This window comes from Astatotilapia calliptera, chromosome 12 (assembly GCF_900246225.1).
Source record: "Astatotilapia calliptera chromosome 12, fAstCal1.2, whole genome shotgun sequence".
Taxonomy (NCBI): domain Eukaryota; kingdom Metazoa; phylum Chordata; class Actinopteri; order Cichliformes; family Cichlidae; genus Astatotilapia; species Astatotilapia calliptera.
The window spans coordinates 22,382,990-22,406,509 of record NC_039313.1 but is presented as its reverse complement, the minus strand read 5'-3'; the positions used below and the strand labels follow the sequence as shown (position 1 = coordinate 22,406,509).

General features: G+C 38.5%; 1 protein-coding gene across 2 annotated transcripts in view; it reads left to right on the top strand.

The window, feature by feature from the left end:
* Positions 1–23,520, top strand: part of LOC113033288 (GDNF family receptor alpha-2-like) — a 67,358-nt gene that overhangs the window by 11,495 nt on the left and 32,343 nt on the right. For both annotated transcript variants that reach the window (XM_026186958.1, XM_026186957.1), the window contains exons 3-4: positions 5,717–5,803; positions 22,675–23,053. In XM_026186958.1, the coding sequence (XP_026042743.1) occupies positions 5,717–5,803; positions 22,675–23,053 (466 nt within the window). The remainder of the gene's footprint in view (positions 1–5,716; positions 5,804–22,674; positions 23,054–23,520) is intronic.

Here is a 23,520-nt window from a genome sequence, read left to right as displayed (position 1 = left end):
ACGGAAAAGGAGTGAGAAGAAGAGAGAGAGCGTCATGGAGGGTGCTACAGGAGGAAGGGGGGTGGCGGTTGCAAAGGTACACAGTATTCCTGGGTGAAACCATCATTACTATGAGCAATGGTGGCAGTCACTGGCCATTACCTTAGCCATCCACTGTCATAAGCAGAACATTTTTCCAGCCTGCCCTGCATGTCAGGGTATACGGCGAGCAGGCTCTTGCATGCTGAATGTGTCCTCTTTGCTTTCTCCCTCCCTGAGCTGGAGACCCATACGGTACTCACTAGGTAGCCGCTTCATCATCAGAGGAAGGGACCTGTCAATAGATCCTGTGTGTGATCAATACGGTCTTTCACAGCTTCCCCTCCTTGTCCTTTTCATCCTTCCTTCTCCCCTAGCATCTTTCATCCCCAAATGTGAAAGGGATCAGTAAAATAGGATGACAAAACAGGCACTGTTTGTCCTGGTAAATCTGTCTAATGATTTTCTATACTGTAAGGTGAACTGGCCGAAAATTACTCCCATTCACTTTGAGCCTAGTATAGAGTGTGACAGTGCAGCTGAAATGAGGGCCGGGTAGTGGGGTTTAGATTAGCCTTTTATAGCGGAGTGAGTTCTCTAGGTTCTCTATCAGAGGCGGGAGTGAGTGGCGGGGCTTTCTGCTCTTTGAATACTGTCATGATGTGGGCATTAAGACTCACTCCTGCAGAAAGGTTCACAGAGGTGCTGAATGAATGCGCATCATAGAAGTCAACTACAAGGCCTCTTTTTCTCTCTATCGCTCGCCTTTAACTCTGCTCATAAAATAGCTACTTGCGTTTTTCCCTCTATTTTCCATATAGAGGAATTTAAAGCAGAAGAAACGAGTCGTATGTTTTATATAGCCATACCTTACTTAATAACCAGATTGTCTATACAGCAGCTCTAAATATCTTTACAGTAAGTATTTATGTTGCTTCATATTGAGTATTTAAGTCTTACTATTGTAAAATTGGAACTTGTATCACCTACAAAGTGTGTGAAAGGATTAGTCACTGTTTTTCCCTATCAATATTCAACATTTAGCACCTGGCGCCAAGCATAGGGATGATTTAGGTACGTGAGAGTGGAACGCTTTTTTTTTTTTTTTTTTTAATCAACATTGCATTCACATAGCCAAAGGAAGGGCTGAAAAAACTCAACATTCGTTTTTTTTCCTCTCCTTTTTTAGCTATATTTGCCCAACACGCCATGCTGGATTGAAATTGTGACTTGAAATATTATTCTGAGCTAATACCAATATTCTATTTGTATGGTTTGAAATTGAGTTTAAAATGTCAATATAACTTCAAAAGCTGAGCTGTTAACAGAATATACCCTTCAACTTTTGTTTTGTTAAGTGCAATTTTTAAAAAATGCGTTTGTGGTACAACTTGTCTTTGTCGAGATGAACACATAATAGGAGGAAATATTAATGCATTTTATTATAATGTGATTTAAAAAGGTGTTTTTTCTTATTAATTTATAAAAGTATTCTCTAAGATATGAAAGGAGCCCAGGCTGGCACGCCTAAACTCCACAGACAGCTCATTTACAAACTTTTCAAGCTCTGACAGCAGAGGCTTGGTTACATGCAAGCTGAGCATGTGCAGCAGCCTGCAGAGCTCTGCAGAAGACGTCCAGCTGTGCTCCAGGCCGTGCAATGAGTTTGCAATTAGTCTAAGATATCGTTTTGTTGCATATTCTTATTATATGAGTGGGAGATAATATGTGTGCAGTGTAAATGGGTGTTTCCTGCAACACAAACAGAGAACAAGGTGAAATGAATATTAAACTGATGGACAATAACTAAAGGGAAACCATTAAAAACAGATGGTGAACGACTTCTAGCTTCTGGCCATAAACCATTTGCCAAGAATGTCACGAAAAAACCATAGGATAGTTTCCACCTCAAGAGTTCAACTTCATTGATAATGCATATGAAAAGAAAGAGTGATGGTACCTAATAGCTTTGTAAGACCCCTTATGGCAGCTAACAGCCCTGTGAACCCACCGGAAGGCATTATTTTTCTCATGCTGTAACTAGGGAAGGGCTGATTGTCTTTCATGCTCCATCCTGTCAGAGCAAATGAAGTCAAACGGAGGCTTAATTACAGCGATAACTTGTTGCCCTGCGGCTAAAAAACATCTGATCACTAAACAGCTGGGAGGAATTTTCTATTACTTGATGAATGCGTAATTGGGTCCAGGGTGACTGTCAAAGAGCAGTTTTCTTTAAGTACAACAAGGCCTCCTGCTGTGGGATTTCTCAGTCCTAAGGGTGTGTGTGAGATTATATTGTGTTTTGCAGTTTTATGATTTAGTACGGCTTGTACCATCCATTAGCTGCAGCTACTGTTGTGGGTTCACATTATTCTTCCACCAAGGCAAAAGCTGAGGTGGATGTATGCGATCAGAGCCATCTTTCTGTCTGTTTGTTCCTAGTAGGATTACACAAACCTGTCAAAGTGAATTTAATGAGCCATGAACGTAGAGCATAAGCCGAAGAGGATCCTACTAAATTTAGGCGTAGATTCAGATCGCTTTTAAAAATGCACAATAGGGTATTGACCTTGGTGGATCTTGATCTTTGTGAGTGCCCTTATAGGATCAGTACAGTACACACTGCACAGACACACTGTAAAATTTAACGTGCCTAAAATGGCTTGACTCTCGGCTGCCTGTGAAGCTTTCCTACAGTGTAAGAAGCTGCCTGAACAAAATAGTAAGCAACCTAATAACAAGTTGTTTGCTTGTGGCAAAAGATAGAACATGCCTTTTTCCATTTGGCTCTGTTCAGTGCAAAGCATTCGATTTTTCTGTACATTATTTCCTTCTTTTTTCTTCTTTTTTTTAAATGCACAATAGCGGTAGGTGCTGCTAAAAAAACATGGAAGGGTGGTAAAGGTGGTTGTTTGCTGTGTAGGTGGTAGTCTTGAACTCTTGAAAGGCTTCAGAGCATTATAGCTTTTGAAGGTAATTGTTGTAATTAGACATACTGCGAGATCTCAAGTTCTGGAACCTCCCGAGTCCTTCTGTCTTGATAGAAATGTAAGGACAAGCATGAACAGAGTTGTGAGTGATGCAACTGTGGATAAAAAACACAATACAGTACATCAGAAAGCAGAACTTAGATTTCTCTATCTCCATGTTATCTATCTATCTATCTATCTATCTATCTATCTATCTATCTATCTATCTATCTATCTATCTATCTATCTATCTATCTATCTATCTATCTATCTATCTATCTATCTATCTATCTATCTATCTATCTATCTATCTATCTACCTACCTACCTACCTACCTACCTACCTACCTACCTACCTACCTACCTACCTTCCTTTCTATCTTAGAGTGAATATGTGTTTCTGTATGGACACTTTGAGGATTTAGGTAGTTTAGTCTTTCAAAGGGTTTTCTGCCCCCAATTGTGCTGCTTCTTTCTTCCTCTGCAATTTTGTGCATCTTTTCTTTTCTATTCTTTGTGTGTGTCCCCCAGCACTTTTTTATTTCTCTCAAACAAATGTGAGATCCTGAACTGAGCAACATGTCAATAGCTGTGTGTGCTCCAAAAGTGGCCGGCTGAGCTACTCTTTTTTTCTTATGATTGCCAGTTCCGATGAAGAGGGGTCATGCAGACATATATAGAAAGCAGTGACTGCAGATATGCACTGGTCTGTGTCGGGGTGGTCTTTAATCTGCAGAAAAATGGAGGAAAAATCCCATTAGTAATTCAGCTTTTCCCTGTTATTAAAATTTAGCTAATCTGTGTGCATGTGCACATATTTTTGCTAAGGGGTGAGGGTTTAACAAATTTATCTTTCATGCCAATGGATATGATCACAAAGCCAATGTTATCATGGTTGTATTGCTGTCTGCTGATTATTATTATCCAACGATTCATACAGTTTCTTGACCATCAATCCATTCATTGTCTTCCACTTATCCAAGCGAGGGGTTTGGAGATTATCACAACTGTCACAGGGTTAGAGGTGGGTTTATGCCTTGGACAGGATGCCAGTCCATCACAGTGCTAACACAGAGAGAAAGACAACCGTTCACACTCACATTTACACCTACGGCCAATTTAAAATGTTGAAATTTGGACTAAATATCTACTCCAAAGACTCCAGAGTCCAGACAGGTCCAAGGCAGCTGGCAGGTTTGAGGAAAGGACCTTCTCACTGTGAGGCAACAGTGATAAACACTGTGTCACTTTACCTTCTGGTTACCATCATTTGAATTATTGCTTATTGCTTATTATAATTTGCTGTGCAAAGAATACATAAATACCTCAGTAATAGCAATAATATGGCATACAGGCATACACGCACACACACAGCTTTCTACAATAGTCTTACCTATTATCACAGCAGTTAGCTGAAAGTATTTTTTCAGATTGCATCACATTTTCCTGAAATGCTCGAAGAGCGTGCTGATAAACAAAATGCACCATATCTATTGATTGGATCTACTGATTGGTTGTCCTAGAAGCGTAGTCTTTTACCAACAGGTTACGGATTTTCTCATTTGTAGCAGCAGGCCCCCAAGCCTTCCTCATAACACCCTCACTGTGTTTCTGTTAGGATCCGAATGCAAAGCTATTACACACTGGAGGGTTTGTCTCAATCACACTGAATGGCTATGAATTTTAAATGTGGGATTAGGGCCTACAGAGAAGCAGGCACATGGGAGAGACTCAGTCAGTTGAGTGCTAATTTTATTTTTTATTCATTTATTTATTTATTTATTTTCATAAAAACAGCTCAGCCAACACATTGTTAACAGGAAAGATGCATTGCTTATGCTTTAGTCCTTCAGCTGTTCTCCCAAATCAAACCAAAGCAGGCACAAATGCTCCACAAGCAAAGAATGTGATGATGACAAACATTTCTTTTCCTGTCGTGGAGAATCAGAAAATATATTAAGTAAAAATTAAAACAGCAACAGATGCAATCTTGCAAGAGAAATGTCCTTTATTGCAGAGGAGCTGAAGCACTGAGCCACCCCCACAGGGGAATGACCAAAGATAAAGACCTTTTTTCTGTTATACAATATTCAAAACAAGTAAACATTCTTGGAGCTTGGAAGCAATTTGTCATTATCTTATGATATTTACTGCACATCAATTTTCCCTTATCTTAGAGATTCTCAGAAATGGAAACATGTTCTTGGCAGTTGGACGCAGTAACATTTCCTTTCATTAACTCTCTTTAAGCATAGTCCATTGAGTTGAAGTGACCGAGGAAGGAATATGCTCGTTTCCTGTTATTCCCCTAACTGCATTCCTTCCCCAAATTATTTTAGCACATCCACAAACAGAATATGAAAATATGACCATACATGGAAAAGATGAGTATTGAGAAACATAATCATTGTTGAGGATGAAAAACGTCTAAAACTGTTGTTGGTCAAAAATATATTGCTCAAGGATAATGCTACATTTAAATCAAAGTCATGCTTTCAAATATCTGTTAAATTCAAATCAAAAGAGTTTATTGTTAGTGGTTCTTTGTGTGAGTCAGTAAAGTTTGAGATATGGATTGAATCTTGCTTTATTTTGTGTATATTCTGTGATATTGGGGGTAAGATGAATTCCTATGTGTTGTATATTTTCTGATGATTCAGTTAATTGTAGAGCTGTGGTCTTTTTGAGCAATAACTAATCTTTTTTTTTTCATCCTTACTGTTGTTTTAGATGAAGACATGGAAGACTTATCTCCATATGAACCTGTTGCACCCAACTGGCACCCCGACACAAGCCGTTTGGCTTCCATCTCTTCAGGTATCACAACACTGATCTTAACAAAATGATGAATTTATAATAATGCCCAGATTTAAAATTTCTTAGGGGATTTTGATTTCCGATTTTTTTTCAGCGTTAACATGCCAGGTTTGTTGATTATGATTTTGATTATGATTATGATGATGGCATATGGCAACAAAAATCTACTTTTCTTTAACCCAAAATATTATTTTTTACATTAAAATAATTTACTAAACTAAACTAAACAGCTCCTGAAATGCCATAAGTTGCAGGATTTTCTCTTACTTAAACAACTGAAAACTGTACTATTGGAGTTTCTGTACACCCATCATTACCTAACAAAAGCAGTGTATATGCAATAGATGTGTACAACAAAACTAATGTCAGCTACATTCACAGTTACATCATTTTCCAGTATGTTTCTAACTTCACCAGGCACACAATTCTTCTGTATTTACTCGTTTCTATAATTTTCCTTTTCCTTTTATTTGATCCTTGATCCTTTGCTCATACCGAGGCTGCTAGCTTCTGGCTGACTCTGAGCGCTGGATAGCTTTAGCCACTTTTCCTTTGTTAGCGTCTTTAAAATGTCCATTCTAGATCAGGTTGATTTAAGTCTTTTTAGGTTTGTTGTTACAAATGTTTTACTGGTGGTCTCTTCATAGTTTACTTGCTCACAAGTATTTGTTAGTGTAGGTGTGCATGTTGTACATGCAAGAAAGAGACTGGCTCATAACTGGACATACATGAGCCACCTGTCCTGGCTGAGAATGCAGAACACTGAATGATTGTGGTTCCTGATTGGTGTCTAATAATAATAATACTGGAAATGTTAGGTTAATAGCTGTTCTGGAGAGAATGCAATATAAGTTTAATAGGGCCTAAAAAATGTGCAGTGGGCTACTCGTTCCTCATTGGCCATCTACCAGTTATCTGTCCTTGCCTTTGGATAAATTGGGTGCTTGTTGTTTAAGCTGTCCAGCATACAGTGGTTTTTTTGGCTGTGTGTGCTAAAGTATACACTTTCAGTGCACCACCCCACAGCTATTGATTGTGCGTTCAGTTTGATTTCCTCTTTGGTTTACTAATTAAACAGCCTGGCCCTCAACAGAAGAGCTTTAGCTTCTCTAATGCACTAGTTACTATGGCCACTCTATCAGTAATCAGTGCAGATCTTAAAAGACACCGATATAATAATAAATGCATTGCAGAGAAGCATGCATTAGTATAGACGTTACTTGACACAAAAGGATTTCTGTTTAATGCTGGAGCTATAGGCTACACTCACTTGAAAATTCAGTCATATTCTTTCATTCAGTTCTGACAGAAATTTCCAGATTATGTTCCTTTTCGGGGGTTTTTTCTTTTTAGCCAAAAGCTATCTACAAACACTGAAGACTGCACATTTTCCTTTTCTCTTTGCTGATGTATCTTCCTTTGTTTTATAACTGGGAGGTACAAGAAAGACACGCTTTTTGCATAATCCCCTTAGCTTTAAATCAGTAGTGCCTTACTTGTTTTTGAAAATAGGTTTGTTTGATATATTGAAAAAGCGAGACCAGAATATATAAAAGTGCTGGCTTTGATTAGTTTGGAGTTTTTAGAGATGATAGAAAACTGCCTTCCCTGTTTTAAGTACATCTAAAAAATTCTGAAAATGCATACTTCTGCCAAGGCTGCACAAATCTCAAAATTTGTTACTTTAATAGTAGAAAATGTGACTGAAACATGCACACATGTTTATGGTTATATGAAGTCATCCTGATTTATTATTGGTTTTAGTTTGGCTTTAGATTAAAAAAAATGAAATCAAGCTCATGACAGTTGAATTATGATATTTTCAGTTTATGTTGTTCTTGCACCTCCTATAGGCAAAATACCATTAAATATTAATTTAATCTATATAGCACACATTCACAACAGCAAGGTTGAGATGTTGCAATATTATACAAAGCTACCCAACAATTCTGTGCGAGTTCGTTGAAGAATGTTGCAAAACAAAATAATAACACTTGTCAGACTGGTGGGATCAATAATGGGAGATCGGAATCAGTTAAACATCAAAAAGTATACTAGTAATGCTGCAAGCCTTTGCTCAGGCTTGGCTTCACTTTCTGATGTAAAAAACGTTAGAAAATTAAAGCTAAAAAGGTAATCATATTTATGATATCATAATGACAATAAAAAACTATGTCGATATGAGAGTCAAGAGTCAATCAATTACATGCAAAGAGTAATGCCATTTTGGTTCAAATTTAGTAATTAGAGTTTAAAAAGGGGAGGGTGTGAATAAGGGGTCTTTGCTTGTCTTTAGGTCACAACAGCATTAAATTTCACTAATCATGGTATGAAGTACAGAATAACTGAGAAGGGGGTATAACTTAAGAGGGAAATGGAATTTAAAAATACAAAGTGCTAGAACAACTCTAAAAAGTATGTCTATCACTATAGCAGGAATTAAATTCTGGATCAGTCTAACAGAAGAAATTAAAGAAAGTAACAACATAAACCAGTTTAAAATGAAATATAAAAAACACATTTTTAACAAATATAAGAATGAAGAAAACAGGGTTAACCCAGGGCGGTAATGTTGTTCGTAATAGTGTTTTAGTTTGTTTGTCTCATAATTTGTGAATCTGCAAACGTTACCACTTTATTTGTTTTGTTTATTTGTTTGTTTGTTTTGTTTTGTCCTTGCTTTACTTTTGCTTCATATGTTGTTTGTTTAATTGAAGGCTAAAAGAAAATTATATCAATGAGAGGTAAGATTTGAGGAGGTAGGGACTAATAAGTGTTTACTTACAAACAAAAGAATGGAATGACATTTTGTAATGATTGTGAAGCCACATGCTTAAAATAAAATTGAACTGAACTGAACTTGAAAAATACCGCAAAGGAAAAAGTAACTGAAGAAAATTGCCATTAAAAAATGAAGTTTTAAATCACTGTAGTGCGTGTGTGTGTGTGTGTGTGTGTGTGTGTGTGTGTGTGTGTGTATGAAATACTATTCGGTTGAGTGATAATTAATGGAACTGCGTGTCAATTCCATTAATTAGCTTTTTGATTTACTTCCTCACTCATCCCACTGTTTGTCATTTTCCTCTTTATCATTACAAGGTACTTAATTTTGTTTACTTAAACATCATTCATTTAAAAACTGCCGACATGAGGAATCATGAAATTGAGTCTGATTGTGGTGTGAGTCTGTTAAAGCATGTGAATGTTTTTCATAAAAACATAAATAAGATATAAATAGAATATCAACATCCAGCATCAGCATAAACATGTGCTCTGTGAATGGGGTCAGCCTACTGGCTGACGCTACACATAGCTGTTACATGATGCTTTGCTTGAAGTCAAATGAAACTCAGAGTTTTGTTTGCTAAATAAAATAACTTTGTTTACCAAATGTTTATCATATCTAGTTCATTGTTCAAGCAAGAGGAGCCAAATATAAAAGCACGTAGACTGAAGAAAATGTTCAATTTTAATGAAAAATATAAATATATATAAAAAATTTGGAGGAATTACCTGAAAAGAGACATGCAGGGTGCATGCATACAAATTGGGAGATACACACAGGGAATCATAAAAGAGAAAAGAGAAAAACACAAAGAGGGTGAAAAAAAAAACCAGGCTCATGGCCATCACATTTCTGCCATCTTCCTAGTTGTTTAATATTCATGGTTCTGTTTTAATTAGCTTTATTATTATAATTTAGAAACCCACAATATTTGTTTGAGTCTATAATAATAACCAAGAAATCTGCCTCTGTGTTCATGTTTTTTGATTCAAGCTCAAAGAGTACACAGTGTTGTCATTCAAGTCATGTAGACTCATTACTAATTGTGATGTTAACCACAGTTGGAAGTAGAAATAACCAATCTCAGCTCACACCATGAAAACAGTGTGACTTTAATACATATATAAATTATTATTAGCTTGAGAATTTCCCAGTTTAAACAACTTTATTGTCACTTATGGCTAATTAATAATAATATTGTACAATTAAATATACATTGATTCGTTTTTAATTATGAATTCTAACTAACTGATGAATTCTCATAAATTTAAAATTATTTCACTAGTGAGGAATGACTGCTGGTCTGTGGAAGCCATGATGTTGCCCTGCGATCTTGAATACAGTGGGGAAGATAGACATTGTTGTTCCACCTAATCGTGATTCATGTAAGTAGCTAGAGAAGATGGTACAAATTTCAATTTGTGTATGGACTTCAGATTTAGGATACGAAGGATCCTACCTATATTTTTTTAATCTTGGAAGGGGGTCCAAAAATACAAAAAAAGACAGCAGGTGAGGGAACTGACTGGAGTTAGTAAATAAAATCTTATCCTCTTCTTTTTTCCTCACTTAAAGCCTCATTTCCTGAACTGAATTCAGGGCTGTAATACTCAAAAACTTTTATAAACAGACTTATTTATTCCCAATATTATGACAATTACTTATTTTTGAGCAAATTAGACATTCGATCCTCACATCTGCCAGACTGCTGACAACAAGCTAGCTAAACAAACAACTGGTTATAAGCTCACATTATTCCAGCTAATGTTAGGCTCAGATATCCTAAAAATCTTATAAATAGTATGATCACATTCTCACATTGTATGAGAAAGTGTCAGAGTCCAACAATGTTAGTGCAACTTCAAAGAAAGTTTTACTAATGTCGGCTAACAGAGGCTAACAGCAGCTAACAGGGGAAAGAACAGCAGCACTTTACCTATAGAAAAGTTCAAGATATCCTTAACAAATCACCTCAGTGTCACTGTTAGTGGACAAAAGTGAGATTCACTGACTCACTGACTCGTATTGGACTACTTCCACAAAGTTTTACAGCCTCGAGAGCAAATTGGCATAGACTCATATTGACAGCTGAGGTAAACTGCAGACTGACAGCCTCACTGCAGATGAACAACAGCCAGAGTTATCTGTCCTACAGCAGCTACCGTAGCAAGGATTATGCACCTGAATTGAGGGTAAAAAAACTCTCATTTGACGGGTCTGCAAACCACTGACATCTAGTGGAGAGATTTTCCCGTAATGTACTTTTAAGAGTGATAACTTGTTGTGAGCTAATTCTTTTTTGTCAAAAACATAATAAAACACACAAGGTTACAAAAAATGAATGAATAAAGAAAGAAAGAAAAGTTAACAGCTTAGAAGTCCAACTCCCTTCCTGAAAGAAAATACAGTACAATGCACCTAGACATATTAAGATACAACAGGGACTCATTACTCTATCCATTTTGCTTCAGCTGTTTCCTCTACTCGCTTCAAGGTGAAATATTGGATTTGCTCTCGAAAATCTGTTTAGCCACAAGCTTTCCTCATTATTTATCATTTCTGAGGGCAGGGTAATTGATTGTGGCACTGACATAAAACCACAGGCAAACAGATAAGTAATTACACACTTCTTTTATGGAAATACTTCTCCCTTTGATTGCTAAACCAAACAAAAGTATTCATAATCATGTCTATAAATGTTCAACTATATAGAGACTTGGGGAATATATGATATCTGGTTAGGATTGTTCTCAGATGAGAACAGGGAAATCTACACCCTCCAAGAGGAAAGGTAGAAAATTGAAAAATAATCTCTGCTATTTTAAAAGTTTTTGTGTGGAAGGGAGATAAGGGACATAAGTGGTGCTAGAATAAAAGAAGAATTCTGTACTACTATATGCACTCACACTGAATTAAAATGAAACAGAACATATGGAGACTGTTTCTGCATTGCCCCGAGTGATACCTGGAAAACTATTTCACACAAGCTGCTCCTTTTAATGGGACTGTGTAGTCATAGCCTGATTTTGCATATCTTTGAATGCACATGCAGTTTGCTTGCATTGTACACACAGAGACAAAAAAGACAAAGAGCAAATAGCAAATTTAATCCTGTGGGATCTGTCCCTTGAAATAAGGTCAGTGACTATACTTTTGCGTGTCCATATTTCTTTTTCAGCAACAGTGATGACAATGTACTCGAGTAAGGTTTCATCAGAAACACAGAGATGAATTGTGCTCTTCTTGCCCTGGCTTTGCTGGCACTGTGCACCTGCATCAGCAATGTTTCATCACCTTAGTGCTCAGCACAGTTGCATCTCGGGCTGAATAAAGTGTCCTTGTCAACACCAGTCTCTTTGCTGTGATGGCAGTATGGTGGCATTTACTAAATCCTCCTTTCCTCCGCTGCCATGCACCTTTCATCACAAAAGAGGGATGGTGATTATAGGTTAGTACTAATTTGTAACGTGACAGGCTATAAGCATGCCTCATCACAAAAAAGCATATTTTGACTTTGACAGTTTTTGCTGATACTTTAAGGTGGACATAATTATTGCGATGTCACATATCATGTACTGGAGCCCCCTCGAACAAAAGATGGTTGTCAGTCACAAGGTAGGGCAGCCAAGATGAAGCTTACCCTGCACGTTGTATTCAGAAAGACAACTGAGACCATAAACTCATCATGAAATCTTTATCTTTATCGCCAAGGGCGATCGTGGCTCAAAAGTTGGCAGTTTGTCTTGTAATCAGAAGGTTGCCGGTTCCAGCCCCGGCTCCAACAGTCTCAGCCGTTGTGTCCTTGGGCAAGACACTTCACCCGTTGCCTATTGGTGCACCCCAGGGCAGCTGTGGCTACAACGTAGCTTGCTATCACCAGCGTGTGAATGGGTGGATGATTGAACGTAGTGTAAAGCGCTTTGGGGTCCTTAGGGACTAAGTAAAGCATTATACAAATACAGGCCATTTACCATTTGAGGTTATAGATCAAGTGGGCAGAGGGGTAATTTTCCTGTAGACAACCATACAACTTAACTTCTTTGCAACCAGAGCAGTCTCCCCCTGGTGGGCATTTCTTAGACTACAGGCTTAAGTCACTTTGATGTTGGCTTTTGGCTGACAGTAAGCTTATTGTAAAAAATTATAGTGGGGGAAAAAAGACAGTATAGTGATCAAATTAATTAAAAATAATGCTTTTTAAATGTGCCAATGAGGAAATTAGGTTAGCAATAAAGTTCTTCCTTGACCTTATCACTGCTTTAAAGATACATCTAGTTATATTTAATGTGACACAGCATAGCTTGGCATAGTTTAACTTTCCTCATCCAGCTGATACAAACATGCTCCCTGTCACATCCATCAAGTTCAGTGTCAGATAGATTTTGCCACATTTTGGCGCAGAGACCAGGTCTGGCTCCTGCAGTCTGGTTTCTGTCACAAGGTATGATACCTCCCCCCTGCACACCTGTCCACATTAAGCTTAAACAGTCAGGTTATTGGCAGATATTTTTCACTCCTATGACTAATGACACAGGCAATGCTGTCAGTTCAGGGCAGAGGTTGTGGTTACCTCATGAAGGAGATGATATATTGAAAGGGAGCCAGGTTTGTATAGGGGAGCAGTGGAAGTGTTCCTTTGTGGAGCAGGAAAGCTATGGAAAGTATTTTCCTTCGGGAGTGCTTTCGACAGCTTCAGTGAATGCAGTATGGCCAGCATTCAAGTCTGGTGATGCTAAACTTGTATTCTTAACCTGCTTAGTTGGTAGAAACTCATAGTTGTGAAAATGTGTGAAAATTTGCAAAAAATAAAATAATTATCCAAGCAAAATGCTTTAAAGAGAAGTTAAAGAAGGAATATAAGTCCCCTACAGACATGCACTCTTCTGATGATTACTTTTCTATTAATCATCAAAAATTTCCTGCTTGATGTGGATGAATGTGCTTTTCTGGAAAAGGTTACACCACCTTAGCAACCCAGTATCGTGGGAAACCGTGTAATAGACACGCTGGTCTACCGGGTCCATTTCACGCTTTGCATCTCCAAAACGTGAAATGGACAGGCTTGCAGAGGTTGCATTACTATATGCCAAATTTGCATTACCAGCAGGGGGAGATAATATATTTAAAGCCGCAAAGTCGGTAGTGAGCAAAAAAACCTCATATTAAGTACATTCCAGTGTCCTTAATTGTCAGAATCGATTAAGGTATATACATATACATTTACATGTATATGTATATACATGTAAATGTGTTAAAAATTTCTGTTTAAACACTTTAAACACCGTGATTATTTTCATGCTGAAATAAAATATCTCCCTCTTCAGATTACTGTAACTTACTACAAATTCTGCATTTCTGAGGAAGCTGAGTAATCTTGTCCCAGTCATGTCTGATACGGGATTTAAGCTGTTCAACAGTTCTGGGTTGTTCTTTGTTGATGACAGAGATGCTGGCCTTTGAACTGAATGCTGATAACAACCTGGATCCTTTTACTTTGTAGTCTGGAGGAAAGTGTCCATGTTTTCCAAAAACAATTTTCACTTTTGGTTTTGTCTGGCCACCAAACCGTTTTACGCATCTCCCCAGTTCATTTTAAATGAGCCAAAAGAAGACAGCAGTGTTTCTGGATCATGTTCACATGTGGCCTCTTCTTTGCATGAAAGAGCTTTAACCTGCCTTTGTGGACAGCACAGTGAACTGTGTTCACAGACAGTAATTTCTGGAAGTGTTTCAGAGCCCAGGAAGTGATTTCCATGACAAAATGTACTTGTTTTTAATCCAGTGCTGTCCAAGGGCTCATGGACATCTAGTACTGATATCTGGCCTTCTCGTAGGGCAGATGTGTCTCCAGATTCTCTGAATCATTTGATGCTATTATGTCCTGTTAATGGTGAGATATTCAAAGTCCAGCTCAGTGAACCTTGGCTGATCTTTACTTCTGAGAAACTTTGCCTCTCTCAAACTCAATCATGCTACCGACCTGTTTCCAATTAACCTAATTGGCTGATAAATCTTGCTTCAGCTGTTTCATTTTTGTACAACTTACTTTTACAAGCCTTTTGTTCTGCCCTCAGCTTTTTTAAATGTGTCATTATCATCAAATTTAAAATGGCCAAGATTTTTATGGAAATACAAACATTTCTGAGTTTAAACATTTGATATATTTTCTATGTTACATTGTGTTTAAAATATGTGTTTATGAGCTTTGTAATTCATTGCATTCTGTTTTTCTTTACATTTTACAGTGACCCTGTGCACAGTGACCCTGTCACCTTTAGTATACCAGAAGGATGCATGATGAATGCATTAACAGCTAACTGGGCATGTCTCTCCTGCCATTGTTTTTGAAAATTCCCCCAAACCTAAGTTTCTCAAATTACAGCCCACAGTGGCCCTTTTTATTGACGTTATAACAATAAGAGAATTCATTTTCATGCATCCACAGTTCATGTCAAACTGTGACAGACGTGTTTGTATTAAATTTCATCTCTTTTGTCATTTGACATGTAACACTGAAAAATATGGCCGCTTTTAGGAAATGTTAACAGCCCAGTCAATAATGGTTAAACAGTTCTTTTTTTAATTATACTGCTGATAGAAGCAGTCAATTCCTCTGAAAAGACACATTTTCTAATTGAAAATCAAAATCTAACTTAAAGTTAGATGTACATTTTTGGCTTCATAAACTGGCACACCTTGCCCTAAATACTAATCTCACGGGAAGAAAGCATTTGCTATTAGACACCCAAATTTGCTTCTGTGAGAAAAAAAAAATCATAAGTATTGATATTTTTTTAACAGGAGCTGTAGTTAGTTTTTAGCTTCCAGCTGTTAACAGAAGTCTTTTTCGAGAGTGAGACAGCTGGGTGCATTCACACATTGTGGCACAAGAGCTGTAACACCATTAATTACTTCCTTAGTAATAAGAAGAATTTTTTTCTCAGAAACTGCATGGATTGGGATTTAAAAGTAACTGACAATGTGAACATCACTTCAGACAGGTGAGCTGGCATGCAAACCTCCAGTTTATAAGCTACAGTATCATAATTATAGTTTGATCTGTCAGTATGTGTCACACGATTCAGTGTCAGATTTTACGCATTGCGCAGAATATGATGCAAGTGTTGTAGCTCGTTCCTTCACTGTGGTCGGTGTGTCTGAATTAAGCTGTGAAGGACATTGAAGTAAGCATGAACCTCTGAATGACAGAATGTCCTCACTTTGCCAGCAATGATAGGGCTCTCAAAAGCCCTTTTGAGATATATCATCGTACCATAAGTTATGCAACATAATATATATTTCAGCTAATATTTAGAGTGGCTGAACAAGTCATTAGGCATGAGAGAAAGTGATTAATCAGTTGCAGCTCTGTTTTCTATGGCAGCATCTGAGCTGAAAACAATTTCTGTGACAGAAAAAAAAGCTTGTGCTACAAAATTAAAGGATGTATAAAGGATGCACTTCACAGATGCTATCAGGTCAACAACAACAAAAAGACTGAGTAAATATGCAAGATGTGTAATAACAATATTGTTTAAGCACAATCATCTGCATAATAAACTAGTCATTATTCATCTTACACCTGCTCTGATTTTTTTGCTCATCTGCTCTAAATCTGACTTGAGACAGATTTAGTTTAGCACATCATGAGCAAATCAGTCAATGCTTTACACTTTTCAAACTTTTAATTTGAAGTCATAAATTGCCTTACTTGTAAAACATATTAACCGCATGATCTTTAGTAGAAAGCTTGGACACAAAGGTACATCGGGACTTACATGCACATAAACAGCAGTATGTGCATGCAGTGGGTTTTTTTTGTCCCTAGAAGGATCTTCATCATCAAATGATAGGGGAAGCTAAGTGAGTCTTACCCTGAGGAAATCTGTTGATAATCAGTTTTCCATCCAAATCCAATCCTCTTTGGGTCTCTAAGAGTTGAGTCCTAAGTAATAAGAAATGCATACTTTCCCTGTTCTAATCAAATTCTGCTTAGCACCACGGGGAATCTAGCAAATCAAAGAAAGAGGGGGGCAACAGGAAGACACTTTTTTATTTGTTTATCAACCCACACTTACCAGTAACAGACAAACAAATGCTCCAGCAAGTTCTGCTAGTTCAGAGTTGGAATCTGCTTCTGCCGATATAACTGTTTTAAGGACACTTACTGTACCTTTCAACCTGCTGATCACTATGCTGATTAAAGCTGCAACAGATAACGTTTTCTTTCCTATACCAATACAGGCTCTGTACATTGCACCAGAGTTGTGATCCATAACCTCTGTTTTCTCAGTTACAACTCCAAAGACCTGTCCTCAGATCAATAAGACACCAGGTGCGAAGGTGGGAGAGAGAATCTCCTCTCCAAAGCCCAGATGAATGGCGTATCACACACAGGATGCAAAGATATCATTGACCGTAACTGTTAATATGCTCCTTGTGAAATATATTCTGCTCTCAGTGACTCGGTGGTGAGTTAATTAACTTATTAGGAACAGAGGGTAGCAGCGAATCCTGCACTGAGAGGTTCCTGCAGGAATTAAGTTTAACATCCCTTAGTTAGACCTTGTAACTCTCTGCACTAAGCCTCTCACCTCTCGGCTCCGTGGGCCTACCATCCAATTAAATCCAGAAAGCTGTTTCTACAGCTGAGAAAAAGGGAACGGGGCAACAGTCCTGCTCAGCATGCTGTTGAAATGTTTGACATTTTCACATTGTCCTCATACACCCTATAACAATTACTATTAGATACACAAACACTAAGTAATGGTGGGTGAGGTGGGGGGTGTTCGAATGTATCTTTGCATGTGTTTGTTAGTGAAAGATTCGTTTTGTGCACGCTTGCTGTTGTGCCTCCATGCATATATATTACTTTGTTTATATGCTTCATTATTCTGTGTGGATTTTCTAATCAGTTCACCCTCAGTCCAGCCAGAGCTTGTCTCTCTCTGGGTCAGTAATGAGAGTTGTTGCAGGCACACTTATCAGATGCCCTTTTTAATAGTCAGCGTTTTATTAACAAGTCAGAAATAAATAACAGTAAACAGCAATGTTTCAGTTTGTTAGTAAGTTTTGTTATTGCCTCCTTGTGTGCTGGTAATGACGAGACAAGAAGATTCTTGATACAATATTGGCCAGGCTGACCTAAATACACTTTTGTTAGACTTGAACAAATTCTGCATCATAGCCAGTGAAGACTACAGGAGGTAGACTCAAGGGTCACTGAGCGTTTTCATACTAGGAAACGTCACTTGAAGGCAACAGAAACATCTCATGTATTTAGAAGTGTGTTTGCCATGATTTAGAGATCCTTTGGATATCACTTTCCCACCTCCACTCACACACATTTATTCTCACATAAAGGTAGGTAATCCTGCTTCTATGTGATTATACAAGATCTCCTCTTTTTAGCAATTTCTCCATGATACCTGGGGACATTCAGCTGATCCGTAAGAATGATGACATCTACACGTTTAACTTGGCTAAAAGGGCTTAGGGAGATGATGTTGTAGATTTGGTGCACCATCTTCCTCCATATAGAAAACCCCACTGCGACATGGAGAATAGAACTAATGACTGATGAGCCCTTTGACACAGAAATGCTTGACATGCTCCTCGGGGTCCAGACTAAAGACTTCCCTAACAAGCTCTCGCGCGTTCACCCAGGGCTGTATTAAATCCAAACTTTGGCACCTTTCCTAATTACTGAGAACATACCCAGAGCCAAGAGCTTCTTGCTAACCTGGGCTGAACTTCCCTCTGCAGCGTAGTGTCCCTTGAGTATAGGATGATATATGAAATGCAGAATTCAAATTAGGCTGACGGAGAGCAATTACTGGGGAAAGAAGATCGCTTCCTCTTTGGGGAAGAAGTATCAAAATCGTGATACTGATTACACGAATGTTTTATCCACTTCCTTGCATTTATACAAGCTCTGTCCACTTCTTGTTCTCTCTCTCTTTTTATTATGCCCCTTTTTTCTTTATTTCTCACTGAACCAAAGGTCTTAAGTAATTTTGTTTCTCTCCATCTGTCTTCCTGTAGATGTCTCCTATCGCACATTTTATCCCCCTGCATCCTTCTCTTTAGTCTTTTCCTTATCTTTCCTTCTTTGCCCGCGTGTGCTATACGTGCAGAAAGAATAGATGGTTGTTTCCACCACATTGCCATCAGTGGAGCCTTGTTTATGATGCCCACAGTGTAGAGATCCTTATTAAAAGCCCATTAACAGTCAAACAGCAAGATCGCAAAGTGACGACAGCGCTTTGAGAGTTTTTGACAGCAAACCGGAGCACGACGTCTGAGACACACGTTGTTTACGACACAAAACAGTCATTTAAAGACGATTTCAAACGTTTGCATCCCTCAGTTCAATTTAATACATGGCATTTGTCCTGCACTTGTGCGCTTAAAACATCCCCACAGACACGATCGTGCAGCCAGAAGGCAGCACAATATTTACGACTTGTTTTGTCCTTAATGACACTGATTGCATTTCTAGTATCTACAATAATAATCAGCCAGTGCAACCCATCCACTTGTCTGTCATTCAGTTGGCGTCCTCGCTCACTCATTAATGTATGGTACGACAACTAACAAGGTAAGTTAATAGATAGGTGTTGATTATTGTGATGGTGAGAGCTGTTGATTGCACTGCTGATGTGCTGGGTTAATTATTCTGAGCAAATGTCGCGCATCTCTTCTGAATCAGGATGACTTAATTGAAAGCTCTCCAGCCTGTCTCTGTAAGTGGCTGTCCAATCTGTTATTCTCTGTCCTCCCATTTCATCTTTCTATCTGTCATGATCAGCTCCTGTAATCAACTGCTCAAGCCTTCTCTTCCCTCTTAAAGCTTTTTCCATTTTTGTACGTCTCGTATCATTAGCTTATCAACATCTTTCGCCTCACATTATAGCAGAATGTGTTTGCTGAAAACTTCCATTGTAATGCACTTGGAAAATCAATTATGACTCTGTAGAACAACACTGAAACATTTCCCCTCCCATCTTCAACTCGATGCTTCCTTCCTCTTCTCCTCCCGCTCTTGCTATCATCCTGTTTGTGTGTAAGCACGTCAGAGCCATCAACTGGGCTTCGTATCTTATGTTCGCCCCAGGAGATCTTTTTGGGTTGTGCACTAAATTCAATCTCAGTTCCCCAATCAAAGGTAGTAAAAAAAAAAAAACAGCAACAAAAAAAAACCTTCCATTGCTACAGCCTCCAAAGCGGCTTCGGCCCTGCTTGGTCAGATAAATCTTAGTAGCTCATCCTTCTCCTATTTTCTTTTCATCCCGGACCCCCTCAGTGGCCTACATTAAAGCCTGGAGATGGCCAGGAGAGATTTAGCAGTTGTAAACTCCCAGTGTAATGTAGCCTGAACCACTAGAAAGCCACCCCGCTAACCTCTCCCCCACCCCCGCCCCTCAGGCCCTCTTTAGCCAAGCTTGGCTCAGCTCTTGTTTCATGTCTCAGTATATTCACAGATCAACTAAGTCACATAAGTAAACGATCGGAACGCAACTCCGTCTGCCTTTCAGTCACTTAGACTAACAAATAGTGAGGGTGCTATGCTGTCTGACATCTGCTGAGGAGTGTTTATCCTCTCCCCTTTAGAGAGTGCAAAGATAAATAAGATGATTCAAGTATATTTTAATATCGGTTTGTCGGGTTAATGCTTTCAATATTTGAACAGAGAAGAAGAGCTTTCCCCCCGGTCTGTGACAAATACTGGAAAAGACAGCACTGCTCTGAACACCTACATCTCTTGAACTCAGGACATCTCTCTTAACACCCGGACCGTTTATCAGCGCGCCTGCTACATTAACCTTGATTCATCTAAATGAAAGCCCTGGTTAGCTGAAAGCTAGATTAAGCGTGCTTTTTTCTTTCTGTGATGAACCCCTGATATTCTACTTCTGTTATTCTTCAGTGGCTGTGAGTTTTGGTTTATCTGATGTGATCTGAAACGACAAAATCATTAATTTGGTGGGCCTGCTTATTTTTCCCCTGTGTCGCGATGTGATTCTATGTATCCCCATTTCTAGGATTGATAATGTGCGATGCACCACTTGGAAACAACACAAGTTCTGTAGCACACACCTCTAAAATAAATGGTCTTCTTCCTGCTCCTGGCTGTCTGATAGACACAGAGTGAGATTGGTTCTGCTGAATAAGAGATGAATCTCTCTGAGTGTCACCAAGCTGCCACGACCTCTGAAATATCATTATCTTCAGGGTAGGCAGGTTAACTTCTCTAATATACCCTGAATACAAGAGAGGGGTGCCACAAGTGAACATGAACCTGCTTTATTACTGTTATATCTCAGAAAAGCATGGTTTTTTGTTTTTTTTTACTGTAGCTGTGGTATATCTGAGGACATCCTCCTAACATAACTAATGATGTAATCTTTTTTCCATGTGTGTGCTGACCAGTGATTGCACTGTCTTAGTTTGTGATGACACTAGAAATAAATGAGGGGGCTCGATCTTAGATTAGTGGATTAAGCGTGAAGGGTTTACAGCAGTCATTTCAAGTGCTTGAGCTTACCATGTCTTGAGCAGATGCTACAGTATTTACTGCTATTTCCCATTTGCCAGCATTCACATAAATAAAAGCTCTTGTCAATATTTTCCCAGGGATGCCAGCTTGCTTTACATTTCTCCATTAAACTAATGAGTATGATAGAAGAGTCCTTGTTTGCTACATTTGTTAAATAACTTAAAATTGTAACTATTATTAGTGTTAAATTGAGGTAAATATTGTGATGTACTAATATGATGGTAATCGTGCCATGCTGTTATCTAGAAACAGATCATTTATCCATCCATTTGGAATCATATATTAATTTATTCATATTTCACTCAAGGTCTGAAACAGACTAAATCAATAATTCAGTTGGAGTGAATGGAGCTGGCTGCTAGTATCCCTCTGGTGGCTTACTGTTGGTAGGAGAAACAGAGGAACATATCAGAGATTCAAGGATTATTGTTTTGTTTGTTCATGGTACTTTGCAGCCAAGCCAAATCTAAACGATATCAGATTAATGATGTTGAGTCAGAGGCTCAGCGGAAAGATTTTTATTCCTCTCAGTTCTTGCACAGATGCTTGGTCAAGACAGGTAGCATACTGGGTAATGCTTTACGGCAACTGTGTCAGAGTACAAGTAAAATCTGAAAATGGGGACGTTTAATAAAGCATTTCTTTAAAACACAAAGATGATGGGAAGCCCGAGAAGCCTCGAGAAAAATAAGTACATCATCACCAGTGGGTTTCAGCTTTTCCACATCCAGTCACTCTGCTGTTATTATAACGAAATGCTACGGCCATAAAGCAGAGAAACACGTCAGCGTGGCTCCTTGGCTTAATCATCCTCAGTGTGTGGTGTTACGGACAATCGGTAATGTCTTTGTCAGTAAGAGTGCAGTAAAACTGATGATGATTCTGGCTCAGAAGAAATTAACAGTCACACTCACAACGGGATCCGTTCTTGAAGACTTCCAGCTCAAACCTTTCTTGACCCTGTTACAGAAACTCCAACAATTAGGCCCCTCCCACCCTTCAGAAATTTTAACAAATCCCATTGGATACAAAGCCGTCCAGTGGGATTGGACGCTTTGGCAGCCCAGTTATGCTTGACACCCTCACTTAAGATCAGTTTTTCAGCTGGCACGGTTGAAATCTTTCAATTCTCCACTGCTGTTCTTACTGTTTGCCATTTAACGTGTCATTGTGAGAGAGTGTGCGTTTACTAAAATATTACAATCTAAAGATAAGATGTATGTTTTTTGTTCATTTAGTTTGTAATGCATTTCACAAATGCATTTTTATTAATGTTGTGAGGATACCTTTGTGTAAATGTGGAGCTATAAAAAGGTGACGATTCTTTCAGTAAAATCATGTTTTACTAATAAAAATATTTTTTTATAAGTTTGCAGTGACATGACGTGAAGGCTTTTACTTCTTTTTAACTGAAATGTTTTCTACCCAAAGACAGGACATGTGACACTAATCATCGAAGTGTAAACGTTTTTTCTCTTTGGGCTTAATAAACTGACAGAGTTCTCTTTCTTGTATTTTTATGAACAGCAGCCGTCACAGTGACCCAGAAAGGTTTCCACTGTCCTGATACAGAGAGGGACTGCAACCCCTGCCTTGATGCAGCCAAAGCATGCAACTTAAATGGGAGCTGCAAGAGGCAACGTGCTTCTTACATCAACATATGCAGCAAAGCAGACTTCAAACCGGGAGAAACTTGCAGCAGGAAGCGCTGCCATAAGGCCCTGAGGACTTTCTTAGACCGAGTGCCCAGTGAGTTCACCCACCGGCTGCTCTTCTGCCCCTGCCAGACTACAGGCTGCGCTGAGCGACGCAGGCAAACAATTGTGCCCGACTGCTCCTATAAAGATAAGGACAAACCCAACTGTCTGGAGCTACGGAAGGTCTGTCACCAGGACCCTCTGTGCAGGTGATGGAAACAGACAGGGTTGGGGTGGCGGGTTTGGGTATATATAATGGCCAGAAGAACATTTTTCTGTGCGGTATGTGGCTAGTGTTAGAAGTGCTGTGAAAAAGTATTTGCCCATTCCTGATCTTTTTTTCTTTTGTCACACTTAGATGTTTCAGATTATTAAACAAATTTTAATATTAGTCAAAGATACCCTGAGGACATACAAAATGCTGTTTTTAAATATTGATTTTATTCATTAAAAAAAGCTTTCCAATCCTTCTGAGTCCTGTGTAAAAAAGTAATTACTTGTCTGAATCAAGAAATCATTTAAATAGAGCCTGTCTGACAAAGTGAAGCAGGCTAAAAGATCTCAGAAAGAAACACATCATGCCACGTTCTAAAGAAAGTGAGTCATTGACATCTATCAGTCTTGAAAGGGTTACAAAGTAATTTCTAAGCCTTTGGGACTGCAGTGAACCACAGTG